This window comes from Fomitiporia mediterranea, assembly GCF_000271605.1.
Source record: "Fomitiporia mediterranea MF3/22 unplaced genomic scaffold FOMMEscaffold_9, whole genome shotgun sequence".
In the NCBI taxonomy this organism is placed as follows: Eukaryota; Fungi; Basidiomycota; class Agaricomycetes; order Hymenochaetales; family Hymenochaetaceae; genus Fomitiporia; species Fomitiporia mediterranea.
In genome coordinates, this window is record NW_006760394.1 from 676,170 (window position 1) to 702,487 (window position 26,318).

The 26,318-nt window shown below is 46.4% G+C and overlaps 10 protein-coding genes across 10 annotated transcripts; 4 read left to right on the plus strand and 6 right to left on the minus strand.

Moving 5' to 3' along the window:
* Nucleotides 1–1,081: 1,081 nt before the first annotated feature.
* On the minus strand, nucleotides 1,082–3,335 carry FOMMEDRAFT_22230 (beta-tubulin 1 tubb1). Its single transcript, XM_007269132.1, has 11 exons — nucleotides 3,149–3,335; nucleotides 3,066–3,081; nucleotides 2,744–3,007; nucleotides 2,611–2,691; nucleotides 2,413–2,561; nucleotides 2,171–2,350; nucleotides 2,070–2,118; nucleotides 1,855–2,018; nucleotides 1,523–1,807; nucleotides 1,394–1,458; nucleotides 1,082–1,340 (listed from the first exon to the last, which is right to left on the minus strand). Exons 1-11 carry the CDS (start codon nucleotides 3,179–3,181, stop codon nucleotides 1,286–1,288), a joined length of 1,341 nt encoding a protein of 446 aa, XP_007269194.1. The 5' UTR covers nucleotides 3,182–3,335; the 3' UTR covers nucleotides 1,082–1,285.
* Nucleotides 3,336–3,857: 522 nt separating this feature from the next.
* On the minus strand, nucleotides 3,858–5,770 carry FOMMEDRAFT_135982 (beta-tubulin; the record flags this gene model as incomplete). Its single annotated transcript, XM_007269133.1, has 11 exons — nucleotides 3,858–3,918; nucleotides 3,972–4,036; nucleotides 4,089–4,373; nucleotides 4,430–4,593; nucleotides 4,649–4,697; nucleotides 4,753–4,932; nucleotides 5,002–5,150; nucleotides 5,200–5,280; nucleotides 5,334–5,597; nucleotides 5,656–5,671; nucleotides 5,738–5,770. 11 exons carry the CDS (start codon nucleotides 5,768–5,770, stop codon nucleotides 3,858–3,860), a joined length of 1,347 nt encoding a protein of 448 aa, XP_007269195.1.
* Nucleotides 5,771–6,081: 311 nt separating this feature from the next.
* Nucleotides 6,082–6,969, minus strand: FOMMEDRAFT_169889 (uncharacterized protein). The gene is made up of 5 exons (XM_007269134.1): nucleotides 6,877–6,969; nucleotides 6,709–6,819; nucleotides 6,566–6,652; nucleotides 6,360–6,509; nucleotides 6,082–6,295 (listed from the first exon to the last, which is right to left on the minus strand). Exons 1-5 carry the CDS (start codon nucleotides 6,953–6,955, stop codon nucleotides 6,204–6,206), a joined length of 519 nt encoding a protein of 172 aa, XP_007269196.1. The 5' UTR covers nucleotides 6,956–6,969; the 3' UTR covers nucleotides 6,082–6,203.
* A 1,993-nt stretch (nucleotides 6,970–8,962) lies between these two features.
* On the minus strand, nucleotides 8,963–9,572 carry FOMMEDRAFT_91684 (kinase-like protein; the record flags this gene model as incomplete). The annotated part of the gene is made up of 3 exons (XM_007269135.1): nucleotides 8,963–9,223; nucleotides 9,291–9,359; nucleotides 9,408–9,572. Coding segments are annotated over 3 exons (495 nt in total), but the record flags the coding sequence as incomplete, so codon positions are not given.
* A 1,376-nt stretch (nucleotides 9,573–10,948) lies between these two features.
* Nucleotides 10,949–13,014, plus strand: FOMMEDRAFT_90795 (chondroitin AC/alginate lyase; the record flags this gene model as incomplete). Its single annotated transcript, XM_007269136.1, has 5 exons — nucleotides 10,949–10,998; nucleotides 11,054–11,106; nucleotides 11,741–12,182; nucleotides 12,244–12,442; nucleotides 12,493–13,014. Coding segments are annotated over 5 exons (1,266 nt in total), but the record flags the coding sequence as incomplete, so codon positions are not given.
* A 52-nt stretch (nucleotides 13,015–13,066) lies between these two features.
* On the minus strand, nucleotides 13,067–13,446 carry FOMMEDRAFT_91409 (TAFII28-domain-containing protein; the record flags this gene model as incomplete). The annotated part of the gene is made up of 2 exons (XM_007269137.1): nucleotides 13,067–13,306; nucleotides 13,366–13,446. The coding sequence occupies 2 exons, from the start codon at nucleotides 13,444–13,446 to the stop codon at nucleotides 13,067–13,069; spliced, it is 321 nt and encodes a 106-aa protein (XP_007269199.1).
* A 764-nt stretch (nucleotides 13,447–14,210) lies between these two features.
* Nucleotides 14,211–15,196, minus strand: FOMMEDRAFT_30475 (uncharacterized protein; the record flags this gene model as incomplete). Its single annotated transcript, XM_007269138.1, has 2 exons — nucleotides 14,211–14,953; nucleotides 15,007–15,196. 2 exons carry the CDS (start codon nucleotides 15,194–15,196, stop codon nucleotides 14,211–14,213), a joined length of 933 nt encoding a protein of 310 aa, XP_007269200.1.
* A 751-nt stretch (nucleotides 15,197–15,947) lies between these two features.
* FOMMEDRAFT_169892 (kinase-like protein) lies at nucleotides 15,948–18,098 on the plus strand (the record flags this gene model as incomplete). Its single annotated transcript, XM_007269139.1, has 10 exons — nucleotides 15,948–16,151; nucleotides 16,204–16,392; nucleotides 16,459–16,527; nucleotides 16,579–16,794; nucleotides 16,850–17,052; nucleotides 17,105–17,418; nucleotides 17,484–17,600; nucleotides 17,659–17,745; nucleotides 17,799–17,962; nucleotides 18,012–18,098. 10 exons carry the CDS (start codon nucleotides 15,948–15,950, stop codon nucleotides 18,096–18,098), a joined length of 1,650 nt encoding a protein of 549 aa, XP_007269201.1.
* Nucleotides 18,099–18,343: 245 nt separating this feature from the next.
* Nucleotides 18,344–21,442, plus strand: FOMMEDRAFT_159109 (uncharacterized protein; the record flags this gene model as incomplete). Its single annotated transcript, XM_007269140.1, has 9 exons — nucleotides 18,344–18,468; nucleotides 18,523–18,691; nucleotides 18,720–18,903; nucleotides 19,021–19,271; nucleotides 20,612–20,756; nucleotides 20,814–20,927; nucleotides 20,982–21,068; nucleotides 21,123–21,278; nucleotides 21,345–21,442. 9 exons carry the CDS (start codon nucleotides 18,344–18,346, stop codon nucleotides 21,440–21,442), a joined length of 1,329 nt encoding a protein of 442 aa, XP_007269202.1.
* A 389-nt stretch (nucleotides 21,443–21,831) lies between these two features.
* On the plus strand, nucleotides 21,832–25,616 carry FOMMEDRAFT_91112 (uncharacterized protein; the record flags this gene model as incomplete). The annotated part of the gene is made up of 9 exons (XM_007269141.1): nucleotides 21,832–21,988; nucleotides 22,047–22,249; nucleotides 22,307–22,550; nucleotides 22,607–23,154; nucleotides 23,217–23,610; nucleotides 23,661–24,332; nucleotides 24,401–24,808; nucleotides 24,871–25,199; nucleotides 25,254–25,616. The coding sequence occupies 9 exons, from the start codon at nucleotides 21,832–21,834 to the stop codon at nucleotides 25,614–25,616; spliced, it is 3,318 nt and encodes a 1,105-aa protein (XP_007269203.1).
* Nucleotides 25,617–26,318: the final 702 nt, after the last annotated feature.

Below are 26,318 nucleotides of genomic sequence, written 5' to 3' on the forward strand. Positions count from 1 at the left end.
GATCCTGTCCACTGTGGCCATATCTGGCTAACAGGGCCCATGCACGAATGAGCAACACTTTGGTACAATGGGGGTAACCTTCTGAATGAAGTTTCAGAGCAACTTCAAGTTGGCTGTATTTGATCGAATCATCTAGGCCTTCTTCTTGTCTGTTTATGCTGAATCCAAGACACAAATAATATGCAAGGGTAACCAATGCAACGGGTCGCTTCGGATGATCTACTGGTTAATCTTCCACCTGTCCACAGTAAAGTGTGATTGTTTCCTCAATGTCTGTTGTATGACCATTTGTATACAATGCATGCACAAAAAAATCAATACTGCTGGAAGATAGTACACCAACCTTAGTCTGGCAATAGGTGACACTTACAACATTCCTGTTCTGTCAGATTCTTTGTGCTGTCCAATCAGAAAGAGTGTGGAAAACTCAATCCTATGATAGATAACTTTTTCCATGTGTACTTTAGAGAGCTGAAATGTAAGACTTGAGTACAGAGGGACAAATCACAGCTGTAAGAGACTGTGGTAAGAGGATGAATTGGGCAGAGGGTACAAACTAGCTTAGCACAGCTTGTTGTTTATTATTCATTGATGCTGGTAGATAGTACAGTCAGGGAAGCCAACTTCACTGCCTTCAGGACCTGAATCAATCTGCACGATTGTACACAGAAAGGCAAAAATAACTGGTTTTGATTTTGATGAGAATTTCTTTGTATTTGCCTTCCTCCTCAACACTGCAAAGAAATACCGTTAATACAGGAGTAGTGTATGGAATCAAGACAACCTATGCAGCATCCTAGTATTGCTAATATTCGGCAACAACATCCTGCATGTTGAGCTTAGCCCCTGCAAACTAATTGGTTCAATTGATTCAGTACAGATGTGAAACAAAATCCGCATGAACACACCTCTAAATACCTCTATGTAAGTCTTGACCTCTTAATGCAACTCTAAGAGCCTTACCACCAATGTCTGCAGGTGCTCGTCTCCAAGTTAGCCCACTGTATTCTATCACACAAAAACGAAGGTAATAACTGATTTCATTCCATCGGATGCAACATGAAAGTCAAGAAAAAAAAATACGCAAAGAAAAGAAATAAAAGAAGTAAAACCGCAATCAGAGCTAAATTGGTGCAGAGTAGCGTAAATGGTAAACGAGGGCAGCAGACTAGCAAGAGAAAACAAAACTATGCAGAGGGAGGACGTAAAGAATGTCGTCGGGAGAAATCCTGGTATTTTTAATAAAGGTCGTAATGCAAAGAGCTAAGAAAGCCGAGATAAGCGTTTATTGCTCTTCTTCGAGGGGAAGCTCTTCTTCGTATTCGCCTTCCTCCTCAACGCTGCGCAGAATAACGTCAATTTAGGAGTAGAGTGTGCAATCGGGATGACCTACGTGGCATCCTGGTATTGCTGGTATTCGGCAACGAGGTCCTGCATGTTGGACTCGGCCTCGGTGAACTATTTACAGCGAAAGTCATTTGTTAGTTTTAATGCGGAGGACAAAAATACTGCATAAACACACCTCCATCTCATCCATGCCCTCTTGAGTGTACCAATGCAAGAAGGCTTTGCGCTTGAACATGGCAGTAAACTGGTCGCTAACACGCTTGAAAAGCTCTTGAATGGCTGTTGAGTTTCCTAGGAACGTTACGGCCATCTTCGTACCGCGCGGTGCAATGTCACACTGAGCGGTAAGCACGTTGTTTGGAATCCATTCAACGAAGTAAGCCGCGTTCTTGTTTTGCACATTCTGCATCTGCTCTTCGACTTCCTTCATGGAAACTTTTCCTCGGAACACAGCGGCAACCTGGCTTGTGTTAGATAATCGAGAGGAGACATATAACATATGCTTACAGTGAGATAGCGACCGTGACGAGGATCAGACGCTGCCATCATGTTCTTTGCGTCGAACATTTGTTGTGTAAGCTCCGGAACGGAGACGGCACGGTACTGCTGGCTCCCTCGGGCAGTTAGAGGAGCGAAGCCGACCATGAAGAAGTGTAGACGTGGGAACGGAACTAAGCGAGTAAACAATTAGAAGCGTGAAGCAAGGCAGTACGATCACTTACCCATGTTTACAGCCAATTTCCTCATGTCCGAGTTAAGTTGACCGGGGAACTGCGGAATATCTTCAGCAGAACGTCGTCATGAATAAACGCACAGTACATACACGAAGACATGTCGTAACACCACTCATTACAACCGAAACGAGGTGATTGAGGTCACCGTAAGTTGGAGTGGTCAACTTCAAAGTACGGAAACAAATATCATATAACGCCTCATTGTCTATGCAGAAAGTCTCGTCGGAGTTCTCGACAAGTTGGTGTACGGAAAGGGTCGCGTTATAGGGCTATAATAATATCATATCGAACATGAGTTTTAATTTGCGTACAGTGTACGTCAAGCACAAACCTCAACAACAGTGTCTGACACTTTCGGACTCGGCACAACGGAGTACGTACACATCATTCGGTCGGGGTATTCTTCACGAATCTTCGAAATTAACAGTGTACCCATACCAGCACCAGTCCCACCACCAAGCGAATGCGTGATCTGAAAGCCTGCACTAGCATTTAGCCGAGCTAACGTAATTGTAGAAAAAGCACGTACCCTGGAGGCAATCAGTACCCTCAGCCTCCTTTCTCACAACGTCCAGTACGGCATCAACAAGCTCGGCACCCTCAGTGTAGTCTATAACCATACTGAATTACCTGACCACGGTAATCTGCTAAACGAGACTTACGGCCTTTTGCCCAGTTGTTACCAGCTCCATTTTGGCCGAACACGAAGTTGTCTGGGCGGAATAGACCTCCAAGTGGTCCACTACGTACGGAGTCCATAGTACCAGGCTCCAAGTCTACGAGAATAGCGCGCGGAACGTATTTGTTTGCCCCAGCCTCATTGTAGTACACAGAGATCCGCTCAAGTTGAAGATCATTCGTGCCCTTGTATACACCATCACGATCGATTCCATGTTCATCCGAGACAACTTCCCAGAATTTGGCACCTAATTTCCTAAGGATTAAGCAAAGGTGATAATGCAGCCGGACGTATTGCAAGCGTACCGATTTGGTTACCACACTGTTCGGATACAGCAGATTACATATTAGTATACAGCTGTCACGTCGAAAAACGCGACTTTACGAACCTGGCCGGTCTGGATGTGCACGATTTCACGCATTCTGAGGTGAACGGACGTGTCAGTGCTGAGTTTGCGACGCGATTTGTTTAAACGAGTGTGTTTTCAAAGATCATGGCTTAAAGGAGCAATTGTCACTTTAATACCCGAATTATCGAGCTTCTTTAAGTGCCCGATGGCAAGAACTATGTATAAATGTAAAGTAATGTTATATTGTGCTCACCTGGCGTATCTCTTTGGTGTGGCGAAGGCGAAGTCGGCTGGAGAATGTGGGTGAAGAACACAAAGGTGGTAAAGGGTGCGAGATTTCTGTCGGCTCGGCGATTACCGATCATTCAACCTCCGATGGTTCGACATTGTTGTTCGTTTACATAATTGGAAGAGCTGCATATATATCCAGTCTTTTCGACTTCACAAGGGCTTCAAAATTTGCTTGACGAACAGGTTCGTTTATGTATGCTTACCCCCGTGATCTGCCTATAGCCTCGATAGTTTACCACTAGATGATAAATTTGATTTGAAACCATTTCATTACTTGCATCAAAAATAAACAGAGATCTTAAAAGAATCAGACAAGATCAAAGCCCAATAAACGCCGGTATCATAGCGGTATATAATTGAAGCAAAAGAGGGCAACGAAGACAGCTGTAGCGAGAATACTTTAAAAAAAGAGGGAAGGCTGATGTCGGAGAGAATAGTGATTTTACGAAACACCCGTTTACTGCTCCTCCTCTTCTTCAACTGGAACTTCCTCCTCGTACTCGCCCTCTTCCTCAGCACTGATGCATCTATTAGCTGCAACTCTAGTGAAGTTAGACATTAAATGACGTACGTGGCGTCCTGGTATTGTTGATACTCAGCGATGAGATCGTGCATGTTAGACTCTGCTTCAGTGAACTGCGAAGAGGATCAACTCGTGCGTGGAATAGAATTAAGCAGAGAAACGAACCTCCATCTCATCCATACCCTCTTGTGTGTACCAATGCAAGAAAGCTTTGCGCTTAAACATAGCAACGAACTGGTCGCTAACACGCTTGAAGAGCTCCTGGATAGCTGTCGAGTTACCGATGAAAGTAACGGCCATCTTCGTGCCTTTTGGAGCGATGTCACATTGCGACGTAAGCACGTTGTGTGGGATCCATTCCACAAAGTATGCGGCGTTTTTGTTCTGCACATTCTGCATTTGTTCCTCGACTTCTTTCATGGAGACCTTGCCACGGAACATAGCAGCGACCTGGAAACAGATTGAAGATAGGTATTTCAGTAATCAATGAACAATTCTAGACATACCGTCAGGTAGCGACCGTGACGAGGGTCTGATGCTGCCATCATGTTCTTCGAATCAAACATCTGCTGCGTGAGCTCGGGAACAGAAACAGCACGGTATGACTGGCTCCCTCGGGCGGTCAGAGGCGCGAAACCAACCATGAAGAAGTGTAGACGCGGGAATGGAACTGAAAATGAAAGTAAATCGAAGGGTGTAATAATCAGAGCGATGTAGCATCATACCCATGTTAACAGCCAGCTTTCTCATATCTGAATTGAGCTGGCCGGGGAACTACAGAGAAAGAAGCTTGAGATAGGTTTCTCTCTATACAACCGTGAAAGCATACGCGGAGACTGGTCGTAACACCACTCATTACCACCGAAATAAGGGAGTTTAAGTCGCTGTGCGACGGCGTTGATAACTTCAAGGTGCGGAAGCAGATGTCGTAAAGCGCCTCGTTGTCGATACAGAACGTCTCATCAGAATTTTCGACAAGTTGGTGTACGGAGAGAGTCGCATTGTAGGGCTATAAAAGCATATAACCAGTCTCTGAGATTAACATTATTTGTTTTCAATTGGGATAGCAATTACGAACCTCGACGACGGTATCTGACACCTTCGGGCTTGGTACGACGGAGTAAGTGCACATCATCCGATCCGGATATTCCTCACGGATCTTTGAGATCAAAAGTGTACCCATACCAGAACCGGTACCACCGCCAAGCGAATGTGTGATTTGGAAGCCTGAGAAAACGTAAGTCGGAGTGAAGATAGGGTAAAATAATAAGTGTACCCTGGAGGCAGTCAGTGCCTTCAGCCTCCTTCCTCACAACATCCAGGACTTGGTCGACAAGTTCGGCACCCTCAGTGTAGTCTAGGGAAACAATTCAGCGCCTATTTTTAGCGACGCGAACAAGACAAACTCACGTCCTTTCGCCCAGTTGTTTCCTGCACCATTCTGACCAAAGACAAAGTTGTCCGGGCGGAAAAGGTTTCCGAGAGGACCACTTCGAATCGAGTCCATAGTGCCTGGTTCAAGATCTACGAGGACGGCACGTGGGACATATTTGTTCGTGCCAGTCTCAGTATAGTACACGGAAATTCTCTCAAGTTGAAGGTCAAGGGTGCCCTTGTATTCGCCATCGCGGTCGATTCCATGCTCGTCTGAGACAACCTCCCAGAATTTGGCACCTGAATGCCTAGTGTGTCAGGACGACTGCATATTAAGCAAACCGAATAGCACGCGTACCGATCTGGTTACCACACTACATAGACAAGAAAACGAATAAGTGTCACGCAGAGAATGAAAAGTTTCGAAACACAGTCCGCACCTGGCCGGTCTGAATGTGAACGATTTCGCGCATGCTGTAAAAAATGAACGTGTCAGTGTTGTGTTTGCTTGCGACGCGTGCATGGAACGCGGTAAATCAGGGCTAGGGTTCACTCGTCCCGACACGGTGCAGGGTATGTCCCCAGCTCACATATGTGCTTCAAACACCCCTGATCGTGGCAGAAGGACGATTCTTCGAGAAAACTGTGCTCACCTGGTGAGTCGAAGGCAGGTGGCAGAGGGCGAAGAAAACGCGAACAGTGAGAACGGGAACGCTCGTGGTCAACACGGTCACGGCACTCTCCAGGGAATTTGAAACTCCGACAAAACCTGCTGCTTTGTGGTGGCACGATTATGTTTTTCATTTCATTCAAATATCTCGACAAATACAGCTTGTTTAGTGCCTGAAAATGCATACGTATAATCTACGATAGCCCTAGAAGAAATTAGGGGAAAGACTCGTGTAGCTATGGCCAGAAGGAGGCTGCATTGATTGAGGCATCCTCCATTGCTGCCTTCTTCGTTGGACCTGATCCTCCTGCGATTTCAACACCATCCACTGAGGCGTGATCGTGCGTCAGAGGTACAGAAACTGCATAAAATAATGTTTGACGTAGACTTACACGAAACGATACATCTCCAGGTGGGTTTATGTGCAGGACCACGCCAAAAAGGTTCAAACATGATTCGACCTGCCAGGTTTTTCTCCCGAATGTAATCCATGAAGATCGGATAGTAATTTCTCGTCGAAGGGAGCGGAACGCCTTTATCTTCTATAAGTATTTAAATATTGTCAAATTCGTTAGGGTGGTTTTATTTCAAGACGGACCTAGCATTCTCATAGTTTGATAAGCGGCTTCTTTATCGGCAGACCTTCGAGTACATGCGCTCCCGGTTCCATACTCCTCACCATCAACTGACAGGAATCTGTTCTCATTACCTGATTGAACCTTATTTGAAAAAGCAACGTACTGCTGCAGATAGATGTCCACTGCGGCACGTGCGCTTCGCCTTCCGGAGTTCTCTTCACCGTAAGTTTCCTTCCGCTTGCTATACAATAGTTTGTGAGTGCTGTCATGTAACCTGACAACACGAGGGACCATAAGAACATCTCTAGCTCATGATAGAAGATGAACTTACTGTTCACGGGGTTTATCGGTACATCAACTGGAGCAGGACGCTCCGATGGAAGGTTCTTGAACTCAACCTTTACAGCCATGAAGTGAAAGTAAGGGGGATGAAGACAAGCAGTGTTGTGCGTGCAAGCCTTGACTTGTCGGTCTTTTTATCTTGACAAATTTTGTGCGCGCAGCATTGATCCTCCTAAAAGCAATGCTCACCACTTCACAGCACAGCATGCTGTGCAAAAATTTAAGTACCTTGCTTCTGCTTCTCTTCCTTCGCCTCATGTTCTGCAGCATGCATACTTGGACGAACTTAGAAGGGCTGTACGTATACTTGGATCGCAGGACTACAGAGCAGGGAGAAACTTGTTCCGCAGGCAAGCGCTAATGCTGAACAGTATCCTAATAATATCAATCGACAAAATGAAGTGATCATTTCGGAGCATAATACGTGAGTAAAGACCGCAGGCGAAATGTACAAACAGGATGGTACAATACTGATGTACATGCAAGAATTTCGAAGCGGATGATACTCTTCTCTACATGAATGGAAATTTCTGGAAGACAATCCAAGCACTCCATCCACTCTAGCGAGTCACATAGGAGACATTACCCAACTTCCAGATAAATTTACAGGACTCTATCTGAGTACCTCCTGAGGAGAAATCCTGTTTATTAGAGTTTTTAATTATTATCTGCAGTGCTTCTGTGCCACGCCAGGGCGACTTTGTGGGCCACATCCTCCTCTGCTAGCGAAAGTGTTTCTCCTATTCCCGTTGCTATAGGCATTCCGTCGACTAAAAAAAAACGAAATTAGGAACGTATCGTATGTGCATAATCCATCGAAGAAGATGACAAACAGGAGAATATTACACTTTGCACCCACTTCTCGGGGTCATTAGAACGCGGTCCAGATTGCGTGTTCCAGGTCACCCGAGAAGATAGGTCGTTCATAATAATATGTTCCCTCAAAATCGAATGGTAGCGCAACATAGGAAAGTATGAAGGATATTCGCGCTCTATGAATAAAATGTGAGATAGGCGCGCCCGCAACGTGAACGACTAGTACACACGTAATTGTTCCAGGGCAGCTAACGCAGCTCCCTGCTTTGCGAGTTGCTTCCTTTGGTTCCTTGCGGTGCCATATTCGACACCATTGACTGGGAGTTGAACACTTAGCTCGAGAACGGGAAAGAGAAGTCGTCCAACAATTCACCATTACATTTCATAGTGTGGATTGGATCATGAGGAAGACCGGAGGACTCCCCAGCTGCATAGACTATTTTAAACCCAGATTTTGCTTGGCACAAATCGTGCAGAACCGCTTGTGCACCTGGATAACGCTCGGTACAAGAATGCGAATCATTAGTTCAGCACTCACTGATTCCCTTGTACTTAAGCATAGCCTCGACAGATGGCAATGGAGGTGGAGGAAGTCCTGGGAAGGAAATCCCGTTTCCTAACCCGGTGCTGGCACTGTCTACAGGCTCAGGAACTTCCGTTGGTTCGGAAATATTAGCATGGCTCGTTGGTTCTTGCTCTGGCTCTGATACAAAAGGCACATGAATGTATTCTTCTTTTAAGAGTGAATGTTAGCAATTAAAGCGAGAATACCGTCATGCTCACCCTCGTCAACGCTGGAACTCGCGGTGATAGTTGATTGCGATGAAGAACGAGAGCGAGTGCCATCCACCTCATTAACATCGCCTCCGTTGAGCTCTTCCATATCCTCGAGACCCTCACCCGACTGCAAGGTATCATTGTTCCGAGACTGACGCGGATGTTCCTTGTTATTCGCACAACATTCTTCAGAACAATACGAACTACAACAAACCGTCAGTATAACAGAAAAAAATTCGCACAATAAAATACACAACCAGATGACATCTTTAAGAACATCTATGGTGGGTCGATGTAACGGATCTGTCACCCAGCATAAATGGCAGAAAGCAATGAGACCATTCCTGTACTTGTTGAAGTCAGGCCTCAGAGTCTCAGATGGAAACTCTGGTAATTCCTTTCTTGACAATCGCATGACCACTTCAGGGCAAGATGCATCATAATAAGGCACGTCTCCAGAAAATAATTGCTGAAACGGGCCATTAAGTGAGGAAACTATATGTTCTTTGGCAACGGCTCACCAAAATTGTGCATCCAAAACTCCAAACATCGCCTGGCTTGGTGGGTCCCGAAGGGGCCTTCCCTTCCGTGTCGAACGATGCATACTCGACAGCCATCCAGCGGTTGCACCTCTGGCAATCACTGGAGGTTACCTCAAGCGCGAGACCATTATTCCCAAGCATTCGTGAAAGACCGAAGTCACCAATTCGTCCACGACCATCGGAACTGACCAATACATTGTTCTACAAGGAATAACAGAATAAGAAACGGATAGTTTTTGCAGAGGCTGAACGATGCAAATATACGTACTGCTTTTATGTCTCCATGAGCAATATCTCTACTATGTATATACGATAATCCTTTGGCGATATCGCATATCTAAGGCCAGGATCAGTGCCAGGACCTAAGGCAAGCAGCCCAGCTTACCATGTGTATTAGGTTTGTCCCTGGTTTACAAAGATACCTGTCGGCCGTTTCATTTTCCATATAATCCGAAACCAGACATGGAAATGGGTTGTCATCGCGAGTCAATATTCCGTGCATTTTTAAGACATTCTCATGGTCCAAGGATAACCATAATCTAATTTCTCGACGTAGTTTCTATCGGCCCTAGCTTTAGTCCTTGAACGTATAACATTGAAATTGCATACTCTTTCTCCCCTGATGTTATTGCCTGTCCAAAGCTTTGCGCAAGCAGCTTTGACGGCAAATATCCTATCACCAGCTCCTTGGATGAGAGGAGAGAGGGAGGAACGTAATCTATACTTGTAGACTTCCGAGTACCCTCCAGCACTGAAAGGTTTTCTTTGCACCTCTTCAAGAAATCTAGTCAGATCATCTATAGGAGGTTCTGTAGGAGATAAGGAAATGCCAGCCAGAGGAGACAATAGATCCGATTCAGAAATAGGAGATAATCGCTGCGGGCTAGTCATTGCTAAAGGATGCTCTTGGAGGGTCGCAGCAAGTCGTAGCAGGGCAGGCATTGCCATCGCATATTGATCCTCAGGATATATGTAACCTGTCCTGATCATTCCCACATGACTGACAAGGATCACCACGTTTGGTCCGAGATCTCCAGCGATTGTGAAAGAAGCTCATCAATTTGCTAATAGCGCTCCTGTGTATCAATAGCTGTCCTAGGGAAAGTGGCGCCGCGTTCTAGAGCAGTAGACATATCAGCTTCGACACGGCTACATGCATTCTGCTCGTGTTGGAATTTCATCTCTGCCGTACAAAGATGTAGTGGACAAGCTTAGCTTCATTTCTTCTGAGTTCGGGGTTCGAAGTCAGAGAGTGAGCGCTAATGCTGTAGTCCAACTTTCTCACGTCCAGTAAACTCTATTTAGACGCACGGATGTTATGAAAACGTTTTCGTGACAAGCCCTCAAATCCAAAAACAACGTAATTGAATTCTTGCGCGCGCAGATCAATAATATCGTTTATTGTTTTTAACGAGGTTTTTGACCTTTAAGACTGACTACCGCAGTCTGGAACAGAATATGTCTCGAGGACAGTTTCAATCCAAATGTCAGCCAGACAGCTCGAATAAAATGATCAAGTCTTCCCCCCCCCTATTTTCGCCCTACCTCCTTCCTGATACTATCTCCTCCTAGCCTGGTGCTAGAAATCTATTTCTGTGAGTAGAGAGGACATTAATGCGCTCCTCACTAGTTGTCGTACTTCTTGCTTTCTCCATTCAACGAGTAACTGGTGAGTGCTGGACTGCCGTAAGAATAAATTTATTTCGGCTCAGTGCTTCGCAGCGGACGGGAATGACTGGGTCAGCCCTGAGTTCGTGATGCAGAAGAATGGAATGCCGAACGCGCAGAGCCGGATCATAAGTTTCGCTAAGTCAACTGCGAGCAAGGGTCCATGGAGTGAGTATTCAACGCTGTTTCCAAAGAAGACTATCGGAAGTCACTTACAATTTGCCGTGCCTCGGAAAAGCTGTTTCCGGTAGTACGACAATATTACCACCAAACGGTGATAAGCGCGATTATCTGAGTTGGGCACCGTAGTAAGTCACGTTGATCTCTTGCGATGGTTATGATTGACATAATCTGTATTGGAAGTCACTGGCCAAATTGTAACTGGTGCTCTGGACCGCGAGAGCATCTAGCTACAGGTGGAAATCGGACTGATTCCGAAGACGGCGACGACGCCAGCGATTCAGACACGGACCCATCTGGTGATAATGCGGACGACGATGGAGACGAAGAAAACGATGAAGATGGAGAGAATGACGATGACGGGGAAAACGAAGATGGAGACGACGAGGACGACAGTCTAAGTACCACAGTGACCGAGATATCTGTGAATGTTCCAACCCCGCCTCCTGTTCCACTTGCCCACAGGAGAAGAATGCGACGTGTCAGGAGATTCATTCACTTGCGAGGCAAGGATTCGGTCGGTATGCCTCCATCAGGGAAACCAAACGTTCAGCCAAAGCGAAGAGACCTTCCAGACTTGCCACCCGTCTCCATAACTACTATGCTCCCTGATACTGAGCCCACAACCACCGACGACAACGTTGCGGATGGTAGTACAGGTATCGAGAACGCAAGGAAGACTCATAAGCCAGCACCACATGCAAAAACGACAAATGCTCCAAAGGGTAAGTCCACGCACAAGGCTGCAGCTACGAAGACAGCCGCGGGTGGATCAGACTGCACACCCTCACCAAGCAAGAGTCTTCCTCCGAGCGCTAGTAAGTTGGAACAAGTCTCACACTATGAATGGCATCTGACATGCGATTGCAGCATGGACCACATGCAAATATGTCGTAAAGGATGGCCACATCAACCCTGACGTACGAGAAATTCCGGGCGTGAGCAATGCGGCTGACGTTGCACAGTCAATCCTCTACAACGCTGCAGCAGCGGTCCTCTCCGGATCGGAGGACTTCTCAAAAACGGCAGCGCAATTCATACAGGCGTATTTCCTCGATGCAAGGGATGGTATGCATCCAAGAGTCGCATATGGGCAGGTCATTCGTGGTCCTGGCACACAGCAGGGGCAGTATCTCGGACTAATCGATTTGCGCGGAATGGTTAAGGTCGTAAATGCTGTCCAGATCATGCGTGAAGCCAATGCACCTGCTTGGACAAGTGCGTTGGATACACAGATGGTAAACTGGGCGTCTCAATACGTCAAATGGATGCAATCAGATCCTCTTGGCCAGAAGGCTCTTTCCGCCCCAAAGTAAGTACTATGCTCTCCTTGTGTCAAACTTGCTGAACTAGTAGTATTCGCCCTGAAATAGTAATCATGGATCATTTGCGACAAATCAACTTGCAGCGGTAAACATTCTCGTCCAAGACACGGGCGCAGCCACCGCTGCATTGAACACGTATTTCTCGAATCAGTTCCAAGATCAGATTGCAGCCTCGGGTGAACAGCCATTTGAGGCCGTTCGCACAAGACCTTTCCATTACAGATGTTTCAATCTCGAGGCGATGATCGTAAGACAGTTGTTCAATCTTTTATAGCTCGTGACGCTCATTCTTTCTAGACCAATGCAAAGCTCGGTGATCAGCTTGGGCTGAACTTCTGGTCAGCTAAATCGAAGTATGGGGCGACAATCAAGGACGCACTTGACTTCGTGATGGCAAAGGGACCCGGAAACGAGGATATAGCAGATATTTTCCCGCACATAGCAGCAGTTGCAGCCGCGTATGGTGACCCAAATGGAAAATACGCATCATATCTCCGGCAAAGGGATGAGCGATACCAGGTCTCGCCATATTATTTCTACGATCAGCCTGGGGCATTGGTAAAGGCACCTACTTCGACAAAAGACAAGGAAGAGCAGACCATAGCTGAAGCGGAGGGAAAGCTTGGAGAGCTTGTTGAAAGTCTGAAACCGACACCAACAGACCTTCCCGTTGCGACACCAACGATCCCTTGGGAATGTCCGGCGGCGTTCGCAAAGGCGACTCAAGTGGAGCTAGATGACGGTGTCTATGTGACTTGTGATGAGCTGAAGCATCTCTATGGATATACAGATGAGGCGAAGAGCGACGTGGAATCGTGATTTGAGCAATTATAGTACAAAGGGTGATACACGTACAATAATATACATAAGATCATCGAACAAAGAGCTTCTTTCCTCGCAGCGGCCTTGCTGCACCCACCCGGCCTGCCTCCTGTTGATATTGACGGTACGCCTCACGTAAGTGGTCAGGCGACAAAGGGCCAGTTTCGCCTCGCTTCTGCTGCACCTTTCGTGCTTTCTCAATAATTTCACCGACAAAGACCTTTCCGAAACCCGCTACAATCTGAGCTACGGGCGCAGACACCTGCTGGCCAAGGGATTGCTGGACGACCTAAAAAGTAGGAGTCAACATGAGAACCAACGCTTATGGAACACACTAGCTTCACTTACCCTTCGGACTGCTTGCTTCGGTAAAGCATTGCGCCTGTACGCCTCGTAACGATCATACTGATCGGCGGAAAAATTATCCATAAGCACCCTGTGTAACCACAGAGGTTAGAAGACCTTTCTGAAAATAAGAGAACTGTCTATACTTTAAATTATCTTTTGACTGGCTTTGCCATGACAGTTGTGCAGAGTAATCATCGTCCGCCATATCTGGAAGCAAGTCCTCCTCGCCCTCACCATCTTCATCCGCACCAGTCCTCCCAGTACTGGGAGGGACAGCACCTGCTGACATTGGCCCGTCAGCGGCGATAACGGGTCCCCCACTTGTTGAAGCTGCTTTCGAAGCACCTGCTGGATCCGACGTTTGAATGGGTGTAGCCCATTGAATAGTGGTTGATGTTCCAGTTTGTGAGTCCGCGATGGACGGTGCAATACTGGCAGCTCGCGATTTCTTTCCCTTCTTTGCACCTGATGGTGCTTTTCGAGCTCCTCCTCCACCAAGTAAAGGAGTTGAAGGCTGTGGTGTTGAAGCTTGGAATGTGTTCATATGTGCCGGCGGCGAGCTCATCGTGGTCCGTGTTCAAAGAGTGTACAAGTCACGTGCGTCAATGGAACGGACAAAACTCATTTTGGGCCTGAGAGTAATTACACAAACTACAGAGGACATACTCGACAGCACTTCCACCCAAAAATATGAAAAAATAGAAACAAAATAAACAAAATGCGTCAGGAACCATTCATCCCAGGTGCGTATATGGGACCTTCCGGTGGGTGACCATACGCCACCTGCATTGGAGCTTGTTGGATCAGGAACTCTGCTTGAGGACTTATTTTTTTGATAAATTAAATTAAATTAAATGAGTAACCTTCGTAAGGGCGGAGTGAGATACTGACCCGAGATGTGCTCTTATCACCTCATCTAGGGCTATTTCCTTCTGTTCACGGGCACGTCGTTCCTCGGCACGGACAACACGTAACTCCTCTAGGAGACTCTCATGCTGTTCCAGAACAAAGCGATGCTTTGCCTTCATAAGAAGATACCGAACCATAGCCGGTGTCCGATCCGTAATCTTGCCTGTCGTCGGGTCCTTGTGTTGCAGCAGGTGTTCAGGAAGAGCATCTTCATGGTCGTCGCCACCTCCAGAACCATTGCTCAACGCGCTGGGGCTTCGACCGCGCCCTGAGGCTGAAGGATTGATAAGATCCCCACGGTCATCACGTAGCGGTGTTCCTTGACCATCTTCGTAATCTGCCCATGCAGCCCCAGAGCTCAAGTCAGTAGGAGTATTGCCTTCCACTTTCAAGGCTGCACCACCTTCTGCTTCTACTTCCTCGTCGCGTTTTCGCTTCCGACTTCCACCACGGCCGGGAAGAGGAGGTGATATATTGTGTTGGAGACGCATGTGCTTCGCCATTGCATCAGAACGAGTGAAGGACTTGTCACATTCAGGCAAGGGGCATGTGAACGGTTTTTCGCCGGTATGCGCACGGATGTGGGAGATAAGTGCGAAGCGGGATGCCTGCTGAATACCTCGCCTTGAACATGTTGCCCATTCGCACGTGTAGTTCGATTTGTTCATTCCTATGTGGTCTTCAAAACTGGTCAAATGTACTGTCAATTCCTCCAGAGGCTCACGGACTTACCATTATGAATATGGTCAATAAGAGCTTGTAACTGGGAAAATGGTCTCCCGCAATCTTGCCACTGGCATGTCACGCTTTCAAGCTCATACTCGGCACCCTGCCCGTCAGAAATGGTCGGAGACAAAGGTCGTGAAGCACTATGCATTTCGACATCGTATTGATCGTAAGAGTGCTGTTCTCCACCAGCCATGGGTGAGAAAAAGGGAGACGGAGATCGTGCACCCGCAGGTGGCGTGACACTCCCAGGTCGACTACAAGACATTGCACGATCCCTTCTGAATACAGGTATTTTAGTAGAATACAAGAGAATGTCATTGCACTGCCAGTTGTTCACACTGTGGGCGATGTGCACGTGATGCAAATCAATCAGTTGCTGATATAAGCTAATATACGAGAAAGTCGCCCTGCGGCGACATGGATAGCTTCTTCTCAATTCTTCTGCATTATTATAGCAAATGTCGCCGCCCACTCTAGCTGTGCCTTGAGGATATCAATCGATAGAATCAATACGGCTTCACAGGGTCGTTGAACTGGTTCGATATGTCCATCATTTGCTCTGTCTTGATCTTCTCTACTTTCCTAATATCAACTGTTCCATATCCAAAAACAAAGGGAAGACCCGCATTACGTCTTGCTGTGCTCACATTCGGTCTTGTGCCTCTGTCTCGCATTGAACCTCTGTATCAGCCCACTCGCCGGCAGCGCAGGCTCGTAGCTTCTTAATCCACGAACTTATTTAAAGGGAAACTAGTATCAGGAAGCATACATCTGACAAATCTATGGCGACAAAGGAACATTTCTTCCACCGCTTTGGATATGAACCTTATCACTTCCCTTCTAGAGTCGGCTGTGTCTGTAGGCTATGTGGGTGCTTATGTGTCTTAGGCGACTATTACGGTCGTCTTTACTGGCTGCAGTCCTAGGACATCCTTCCTGGCACCATGTCCTGCTCACAAGAAATAATCAGCTGGGATATCCCACCATATGTCACAGACTACTCTTCCTACTTTGATATGTTGAAGTGGGTACCAGAAGGGGATGCGCACGGAGGATTTGCGGATATTTTTTCTAATTCTCTGGGAAAGCAAAAGTATGCTCTGAAGGTGCTTCGTCCATGGTCTAGGGGTGAAGCGGCGATGAAAAAGGTATAGTCCTTAAATCCGTACGCCGATCACAGCTCCAACTTGTTTTCCGAAGAATTTTGACCTCGAATTAAGTTCCTGGATTAAACTGGGCCCACATCCAAACATCCTTCATTTGGTCGGGATCTGTTATACAACGCTCACTACGAGGACTCCACAACCCAGTTTCCTTTCGTATTGGCAAGATAACGGGAGGTTGAACGATTATTTGAGAGAGAACGCAGATGTTAATCTGTTGGAAATTGTACGTCCACACTTATCCAATATTGCACGTCCAGAGTCGTATTGATGATAGAATTGCACGATAAAGCTAAATGGCGTCCTTTCGGGCTTGGAGCACATGCACGGGAGGGGTGTTATTCATGGTGATCTACGAGGGGTAAGGAATGTTCGCGTATGTCCAAGCTTACCAGTTAAAGTCTCTGCATAGGGAAATATCTTAGTTTCCAACTCCGGTGTCCCTCAAATTGCAGATTTCGGATTGTCTAAAATAGTCGGTCAAGAATCGTCATCTTCCCATTGTTCCGGAACAATTCGCTGGATGGCAAAGGAACTGCTTGATGCGGATCATGAGGATTCTGGCACTAAGTTGAGCTCGAGACGATCGAGGGCCTCGGATGTTTGGTCAATGGGAATGACGATCTTGGTAAGGGACAGTTCAAAGACCTGTTTGCTCAATGTCGTTAAGTTAGTCTTGATAGGAACTGCTGTCAGGAAGAAAGCCATACTATGACTGTGACAACGTTATTCCAATTATATCTCAAGGTACAAAACCGAAGTTCCCCGGAGTCTTACATGAAGTCTGGACTGTGTACGTGGACACGCTATGGAGAGTTTGCAACAACTGCTGGAGAATCAAACCATCTGAACGACCGACAGTTCAAAACCTCATTGACGAAATAAAGTGCGTAGTTTATCCTTTTCTTTCGACCAGCATGAACACCAATTCGCAAAAGTTTTCTTCGTCATTCCGTAGGCCTGCAGGGGAATGAAGATCCGACTCCAGACGAATCGTCTCCCACTCCACGTGCACGTCCCCAGAGAGACACTGCTGAATTGCTTGCACGCATTACATCGCTTGATCTTAACAGTAGCACAGACTTCGGCAACAGTGTCAACAGTCGTACAGACGGACATACGGAAGATTTCTGGGCACCTGGTATGACAATGGGAAGCGGCTTGAGATCATACACACATACTACCTTTACAAGGTCTGATGTTGGATTTGACGTTGAGTTTGACGATCGAGCATTGGATGGCTGTGCGATCTGTACGTGTTGGAACGATCAGTAAGCAGACCTGCGCTGACGTTCTATTCACCGTCACCCTTACAAGCATACATGACTGCCTTTGTCAATCACCTCACTGCCTCAAAACGTTTCAGGAAACATACAGTCCATAGCGAGGCAGAAGGCCCTGCCCATTCACCAACCTGGACAGTGTCAATATCCTGTAAGTGCACCACTCTGCCAACTATTCTTGCATATGTTCTTTCTTTGACAAAAATAAGTGGATGGTATTGTGTTAGGCAAAGCAGTTGGACGAACAAAAAAGGCTGCTCAGGATGAAGCTGCAAGGCAAGCATTTGCTGCAATAGGTTTGTTCTATCGAGCATTATACTCACTGAACTTTACTGATAGTCCATGTTAGAAAACGAGGAGATAGACCCAGATGTACCGTACCTCCCTTTATTCTTGAACCGTCTGAATGTCCGCGGATCACGTTGTCATGCCCAATTCCGTTGGCGTACAGAGTTGGGTAGAGGCTGGTCTGGAGGAAGAGTTGGTGAATGGGTATCAACCTTATATCGTTGCGTACAATACTTCACTTTATGCGTATCATGAAACGTTGACGCAGATGTAGGGAATGGTAGGGAGGTTGGACGAGGAAGGGGAAATTCGGAAGAGCGCGCAAAAGGGGAGGCAGCGAGAGCTGCCACTGTGGTTCTAGACTAACTTATTTTCTAATGGTGAGAATTTCCCATCGTAGCATAATTGATCTAGGCTCAACTGTAACGTAACAGTGTTATGATGTCCCTGCATTCAGACAATTACAGAACCCTTTATATGTGGATCCAGCATTCGCATCATCTAGACTGATCGGGGACATGGTTTCACGTCATTATCCGGTTCTACTTTGCATACTGTGCTTCTGCCTTTCTTTTGTTGCAAAGTTCGCGCTAGCCCCTGTTTTACATGACGGAGACGGAGGTCGGGCTTCGCGGAGTACAAGTACTCCTGACGGCATTCACAAGTCCTGCACCTTCTATTGTCCTGGGCGCATTTCTCCTTGGACCCTCAACGGATACAAGTATCCTCGTGTATCGATCAATAGATGTCTCATCAATAAGGTAACCAAGTATACTGCATGATAGGGGATTCTCTGCGACGGAGACGCGCATATGGGGTGTCACTTTCCTCATGTTCGCCGCTTCTGTTCTTGTTATAACCAAGCCTCATTGTTGCAAGACCAAAAAGAATCATCTGCTGGGAACTTCGAGGCGACATAAGGCTCCGATTTCAGTTGACCGCCTGACTACTAGAGTTCGTGAATTTCACATGCAGATACTAGGCGACTACCCAACGTGGTACTGTCAAGGCGCTTTCGAACACACCTGATATCGATCGTGAATACATCTCAAGGATAGAAGGCGGAAAGCACTTTTATTGCAAGGCCTGTAGCAACCCTTCAGGGTTTTACGCACGATCGAACTGTTTGCCGAACATACTGCATTCCAACGCTTGTGTATTAGGGGGTACGATGACGCTAGTTTGAGTCCGTCTCCTATTTAACAAATACTAGAAGTAGCACCTACCTGTAGCAACATTCGCCTTCGCTCGAGCAACGCATACTGTACTCACTTGATCTTCAGCAACAGCACTTAGTGTCCAGCTACGCAACATGAACAGACCTGGCACCAGCGACAACGATGATTATGCTGCAATAATTCCAGACGTGACAGACAGTCTTGGGCTCGATACTCCGCCTGCATCACACTCGTCTCCTACATTCGGTTTCACCCTGCACAAGGTCCAGATGGGAACAGGTCATGTTCTTGTCAAAGTATTCAGTGGCATACCCCAGCAGTGTCTCAATAGTGATAAGACAGAAGTTTTATCGAAGGTATTTAGTTGAAAATGAATAGTAATACTACATCTACCAGGAATGAATGAATATTATTTCTAGGAATTCCTGAATAGAATAGGGAAATGGAAGTCTAATACTTCTACTATTCTTTTTTCGACTATAATTGGGTACAGTCTGTACATGGACAGTGTACTTCCAAGTCTAGTATATCAGGAGACAGGAATTGCAAAGGACTTCCTCAAAGAAAACAGGGGGATTAACTTCTTGGATTTTGTCTGTACATTTCTTAAAAATTCTAAAATGTTCTTAATACTCAACCTTTTGGTTACAATAGATAAAGCATATCACAAAAGGAGTTGCTCTACTTCATGAGAAGAATATTATCCATGGTGATATAAGAGCAGTTAGTTTTCCTTTTCTACCTTTTGAGAAATTGGTATTATTCCTTCTGTAGGACAATATTTTGGTCAGCAATGATGGCTTGCCTAGAATTGCAGACAATGGATTGTCTTGCATTATACACTTGCTGGACAAATACAACATAACAGAGACAGAAATTAGTATAGCAACTAGATGGATGCCACCTGAGTTTGCTCGTCTTGAAGATGATGAAGCATACACTCCCAGTAAAGAAGGAGATATTTGGTCTTTAGGAATGACTATTTTTGCATGAGTTTTTTCATTTTTACTTATAACAAATATACTAAAATACTAATAATTTTGTTATAAATAGGAACTATGGTCTGGACAGTTTCCATATAGTAAAACCAAAGCAGAACGGGTTCCATCCAAGATTGCCCAAGGAACACTGCCAGAGTTTCCATCCCAAGTGCTTACAGCCAGTTTTGAAGGCTTTAGAGAGCAGATCAAATTTTTGTGTGAATTATGCTGGGAAATTAATCCAGCAGAACGTGTACCAGCAGCTAAACTTGAGCATTGTATACAGTAAGCATTTCCCCTTTCAATAATTCAATTTTCAACTGATGCTGCATTTATTTTATTAGAGAAATGATGGATGGAAGGGACGTAGCAACTGTGAAGAAGAATTTCATGTTACAGAAAGATCAAGACTTTCTATCAAGAAAGTTTCCCTCAATTAGTATTGGCAGACGTTCAGGATCAAGCTTGGATACATCAAGCGTATCAAGTACTAGTACAAAGAGTACAATTGACATACAACGCATACAAAGTCCATCTGAAGCCTCTAACACTAGCTATGGAACAGAGAGAGGTAACATTTGATGGTTCTATCCTTTTCCTCGATTGTTGGTAAACTACTTTCAGGATATGCCAGTTATCAAACGCCAGTAATCAAGAAAGAAGAAACGGACGAGACTAGCACAGTTTCTGCTTGGTCGCACTTGAATCGTCAACAGGACGCGGGTGGAAGCACCGGCTCTCGCTCTGCTGAGACCGCGCAGGCCGGACGGCCGACCGAATCAGGGCATGGTGCTACTAATAAACCATTCCGTGCTTTCACGCCTCCTCCGTCTCCAAACTCTGTGTCGAACATAGTTACGTGTAAGTCAAGTTGCTTTTGAGTATTGTCGAAAAAGGGGCTCTCAACCTACTGTCCAGCGAGCATGACAGAATTGCTCAACTATAAGGCCAAGAACAAAGCCTCCTCGTTGGAAGTTATATCGGGGTCTGTCGGAGACGATCATCAGCCAATGTGGAGCACCATCTGCACTAGTACGTACCTTATACCCTGCGACTTGAACAAACTTGCGACTCATAACTCTTTAGTCGATGGCAAAGTTTATGGAAAGGGATCCAGCACTAAGAAGAGAGAAGCAAATGAGATAGCGGCATGCGAGGCACTGGAACGTATTTGTGAGTTTGGGGCTTGACTGGCGCGCTCTAGTAGAAAGGCTAACGTGTCAGAAGACAAGGAAAACCCAGGGCTAGCTGCGGACTCGTCTCCATCGTACCTGTCGGCATTCAATAGTTACTTGGTAGCACAAGACCTTACTGATAGGATTGAGATGATATGTGGTCAATCGGGGCCAGCACACATTCCGGAGTGGACTTGTAGGTTAATCCGTAAGTCTACACAGCTCTGGGTCTTCTGTGAATGGCCCGAGATGCAGTAACACAAATTTTATGCAGGAGACGGAAAGCAGCTCTCTGTGGGAGTTTCGTCGACGAAGCAGAAGGCCATGGAAGAGGCAGCGAAGAGAGCAGTAGCAGTCTGGAACAGCATCTGAAGTACGTTTTCGAGAGTCTCCAGAAGCAGTGTCGTGGTCAACGGAGACTGACGCCAGAGTTTTACAATCTCTTGCTAAGTTGCCATGCTTTCCTTTTTTTTACGTGTTTGCTACCCGATCTTGTGAATGTGATGCACTGTCTATGCACGATAAATATATCCAGATTCGTGTACTTTGATCAATATCGTGTCTGTATAAATCCTGGGAAGTGTTACTAGTAGTCTGAAAGTCTGAGGTACTTCTCGAATTTACTGCGTATTGATTTCATATGCGCACGTGACCGAAACACATCCACAAACTCCGACCTGCTACCTGGTGTCATAGTCATTGCCAGCAAGATGTCCCTCTGAACGTGTCTTTCTGTCCTCCAAGTTCGTAGTTCTTGTCGGATGGCGGAATACAAGAGGATCCATTATTGGAACCAATTGCAAGCGGCTCTCACGGCTGGTCACTGGGACTCTTCGACACCCGGTAAGACTCCGAAGGGCTCGTTTCTCCCTTGGTCCGAGCTTCTTCGCAAGGCAAAAAAGCACGCAAAACAAAAAGGTAAGGGATCATATAAGCTTACTCTTAAATAACACATTGATGCAGCGCGAACACGTAGATGTACCTGAGGCTGCCTCTCAGACATACTACCTCTCATTACTCCTTTGTACGACGAAGAAACCTTCAAAAGAACTGGATGTAAAGGATTGCCATGGAGTCGAGAAGTTCTGGTTGGGTGACGAATGCGTCCTTCTCGAGGAACGGAGAGAGGACGCGCTGAAGGCATATGAAGGCTTGCAGCAACTGGATTCCTCTGAAGAGGTACGGCCGTGATCATAGAATGATAGCATTATACAACTAAACAAAGCGTGATTGTAGTATGTGAAGCAGTCATTGGCTTTCTTTGCTTATGCTCTCGGCCGGCCTTCAGAATGTCTGGAGTACGTTTCAGGTCTTGCATTCGCGGACCGCTTGATCTCCGAGAAACCCACCGTCCTTGTCACTTCTGTAGATGAGAAATCTGAGAAATCATCGATTCCCCCGGTATCCTCAACGCAGATGGAAGTGAAGAACAGCGATGCATGGTTCCTTATGGAGGCACTTCGCACAGTCTGCTTAGAAGGTATGTTATTATTTTCTGCAGGGAAGGATATGACAATGTAAAATGAACCAATACAGGCATGGCGCATGAACGAATATCCCCGGGTTCACCATCACAAGCCCTAGCTTCTTATGACAAGGGTATTCAACTTCTTAATTCTGTATCTGTTCCAAAGTCTCTGCCTCAACCAGGTCGAACAAGCTTTGAATCCTTCAACAAGTATATTGAGTTATGGCGCTGGACGGAACGCCTTCTATGGCGTAGCGTCATCCTCTCTGCTAGGCATAGGGATATCGAAAGTACTCTGTCCGTGTTCCGAACGTATTCTATCCATAGCGTACATTGGCCACCCAACTTCCGGTCTGAACACCGATCCTCGATTTGTACCTTGTATCTGCGTGCGCTTATTCTTGTATCTTCGCAACCGACATTGTTTCAGAGCAAGAGTGCATGGTTGGCTGAGATGCGGGGAGTAGTCCTTGAGTATCGCGCAATTTTGGGAGCAACAACGCAATTTCCGAGTGCGGGAGAACGCAATGTGCCTGTCGAAGAGTTTGTCGACTTCTGCGTTGCCGCTTGGGAAGCAGGTGGATCAGCGGCCGATCAGGCATCCTGGGTTATTGATGTTCGTCAATATGGGTATTATGATAAGATATCTTGCTCATTTATCGTTGATAATTGGTATAGATCCTTTGGTGGGCAACGCGTCTTACTTTCAACTCACCCCGTATACTGCGTCACATGGCTCGATTGCTTCATGTTTCTGGTGATCACGAGCTCGCAAAACGCGTTACGCGATTATATGTGCAAGTAGTCCGGAAAGCTCGTGAAACAGGGACAGTAAACGCAGAGGGTGAGGATACCCACGATGCCTCGGCGACTGAGCTGGATGTTCTTTGGATTCAGACATTAGTGCAAGGTGCACGTATGCTATGCCGCATTCCGGGTGGTGTGAAGGAAGCTCGTGACGCAGCCGAACTAATCGGATATGCGCGGGATCGTGTTGCGAACCTGGGCGATGAGCTCGTGGCAAGCGTTGATCTTGCCGATGGTATCTGCAAGTCTGTTCTAGCAATAAGAGGTGCCAGCTATTTGTAAAGGCTTTTTCTTCCCTCTAACCCTCTGTTACAGAGAAAGATCCCGTCAGCAGAGCACCGCTTCTATCAATCTCGGTTGAGTTATTGACACGCTCTGTGGGACGGAATCCGACACCTTCGGCATGCTTCCACGCCGCTGTTGCTCTCTCTCGACCTATTCCAGAACGAGACCTCGAGAAAGCTGTTGAGCTATGTAGACGAGCTGTCGAAGCAGAGCCAAAGGAAATACGATATTGGCACCTATTAGCCCTTTTATCTGCGAAACAGGGAGAATGGAAGAAGGCAAAGGGAGTATTGGAAGCTGCGGTAGAGTTTGCAGAGGACGTAGAAACGCGAACGAACGTGGATGAGCTGAAAAACAACGGCATTGTTCCTAGGGATTATGGTTCTGCCAATGGAGGTCAGACACCTACTGCCTCTGATCCTCAGATTGAAAATAATGAACGGAACGGGTTTACAATGCCAACTTCGGCTTTGCACCGAAGTCTAATTGACCCAGATGCACAGGATCTTCCGCCTGCGACAGAGCTCCTGAGATCAATACCGGACCACCCACCACCAACACAACGTGACATCTTTGAGCAGGTTTTGCAATTGAGAATGACACAAATCGCTATTACCGAACTCATTGAGGGACCGGAAAGTGTGGAGGCATGTTGGCTCGAAGTTTTCGAGTGGTATTCGCAGAGGCGTGACACACAAGGAGGTGGTCCGTCGTTTCTAAATGTAAATTATGACCTATGTCCTGACATGTCTCACCCATAGCACCGTCAGTAAGGCCCTCAATGGATGCTCGTCGAACTCCGAGTCCCGCGTATCCAAGTTCTGTTGCACAAGGATCATTGCAAGGACAAAATGCTGCTGTGGAAGGTTCATCGGATGCAAGTATCTCTAACAATCATTCTGGAGCTTCTGCATCATCAGTAGATAATGTGACCGTTCGTTCACACATCGGCACTTCCTTAGACAATCCCACTGAAGTTCCACTTGCGGAGAAGGGCAAAGAACGACTTTCGGGTGATTCTCAGCATACCGAACGAGACAAAAAAGGAAAGCGAGTTCAGCAAATGCTCAAAAAGCAGGTGCATAAGCAGCAAGCTCGTATCACTACGATATCGAAGAAGATTGGACACGGAGTCTCAAAGAGTACTCCAAACCTCCATCGGTCGAATTCAACTCCCGGTAAGTCATGTCTCACATGATAGTTTCTGCGATATAATAAAGCAATATTCTTACTATTTTAGATCTACATGCAATGTTAGCTCATGCAGGTCCCTATCAGGCATCATCAATACATTCTCGAAGACGGATATCATTTGGCTCGAGGTTAGCACGGTCAGAACGGGAACGTGAAGGTACTCTGCCAGTACCGTCTCCTCCACCACCCCCTATCCCGTCATCGGCACAGGAAGGCACAACTACTATCCGTAATGCTCGAGAACGAAGACTGCTGAGTGACTTATGGCTCATGTCAGCGGCAACTTTCAGACGTCTTGAGAAGCTCGACCAGACACGAGGTGCTATCCAGGAAGCCGAGTCGCTGGATGACCGAAACGAGGCAGTGTGGGTGCAGGTATGTATTTCTCTGTGGTTCGCTGGATTGCCACTGATGCCTTGTACCTTCCAGCTTGGTCTATACTTCTCCACTCGAGGCGAGGAAGGCAAGGCCATCGAAGCCTTCCAAAAAGCTCTATTTATCTCTTTGGATGACATACCCGCAACTATTCATCTTTGCCAGCTATATTTAACTTCTCGTTCGCAACTCATTCGTTCCAGTTCCTACGGAGCAGTAGACATTGCCGCTGGTATGCTGGAAGCACTCACCCGTGGCCGGGGCTGGGATGTCGCAGAAGCATGGTATCTTCTTGCGAATGCTTACAGAATGCAGGGACGGAAGGATCGAGAACGGGAATGTTTAATATTCGCACTCGGACTTGCAGAAGTTCGCGGCGTTCGCGATATAGGCTCAGCTATTGGTTGGTGTTTATAGTACATTTTGGATCGGTTCGCTGGATTGCTGTACAGCACCTATTGGGTCTTCTATTCTGCTTCACAATGCATTAATGGAACGGTAATACTTTCCATTCGAGCATTCTGGAATACAGACCGCCTAACATATCTCTAGAACTCTATTTCCACTTAATACAACGTTAACTCGCAGTATCAACAGTATCTCTACATTATTACGATTCACCATGCACGAAGAGCGATCCTTGATAATTGGAAGAGAGCTATTTCAGTAACGTTTTTGCAAAGAGCCGTTAAGTGGTTATTTGACTCAAAATCGACAGCATAAGAAGATTTTGGAATTCTGTACGTTTTGAACTCTCGACAAGTGTTGTCAATTGGACTTCTATTACCTATATTCGGCAACATGACTTCTCACAGCATCTGCCGTACTAGTGCCAGACGTGCTATTGACCACTTCGTGCAGTGTCGATACTAAATACATGGCCTGTCGTGCAAGAAAGAGCCGGCTCTCTTCTGTATAGCCCTATGCCTATTTTGTGCTGACATCGCATAAGGAAGACTCTTCAGCGCTCATACTCTGATTTTAAGCTTTGCCGTGTATGGGAAGAAGCAAACCCTTTGGCAAACTGATACCAGGCAATGGTCATTGCCTCTGGACGTCTGGATGCTGTCTTGCCTGCTTCGGGTTTGTTACTCGAACTGACTACTTGAATAGCTGGAT

Bases quoted from the DNA above. Each gene is read 5' to 3' on its own strand.
- FOMMEDRAFT_22230 (XM_007269132.1), bottom strand. From the start codon at position 3,181: ATGCGTGAAATCGTGCACATCCAGACCGGCCAG. The intron at 2,119-2,170 runs GTATGTACTGTG...GATATTCCGCAG, and splicing joins GTGTTACGACATGTCTTCGT to TTCCCCGGTCAACTTAACTC. The intron at 1,459-1,522 runs GTGTGTTTATGC...CGCTGTAAATAG, and splicing joins AGGGCATGGATGAGATGGAG to TTCACCGAGGCCGAGTCCAA.
- FOMMEDRAFT_169889 (XM_007269134.1), bottom strand. From the start codon at position 6,955: ATGGCTGTAAAGGTTGAGTTCAAGAACCTTCCATCGGAGCGTCCTGCT. The intron at 6,510-6,565 runs GTCCGTCTTGAA...AAATACTTATAG, and splicing joins TCAAACTATGAGAATGCTAG to AAGATAAAGGCGTTCCGCTC. The intron at 6,296-6,359 runs GTAAGTCTACGT...ATCACGCCTCAG, and splicing joins CTGGAGATGTATCGTTTCGT to TGGATGGTGTTGAAATCGCA.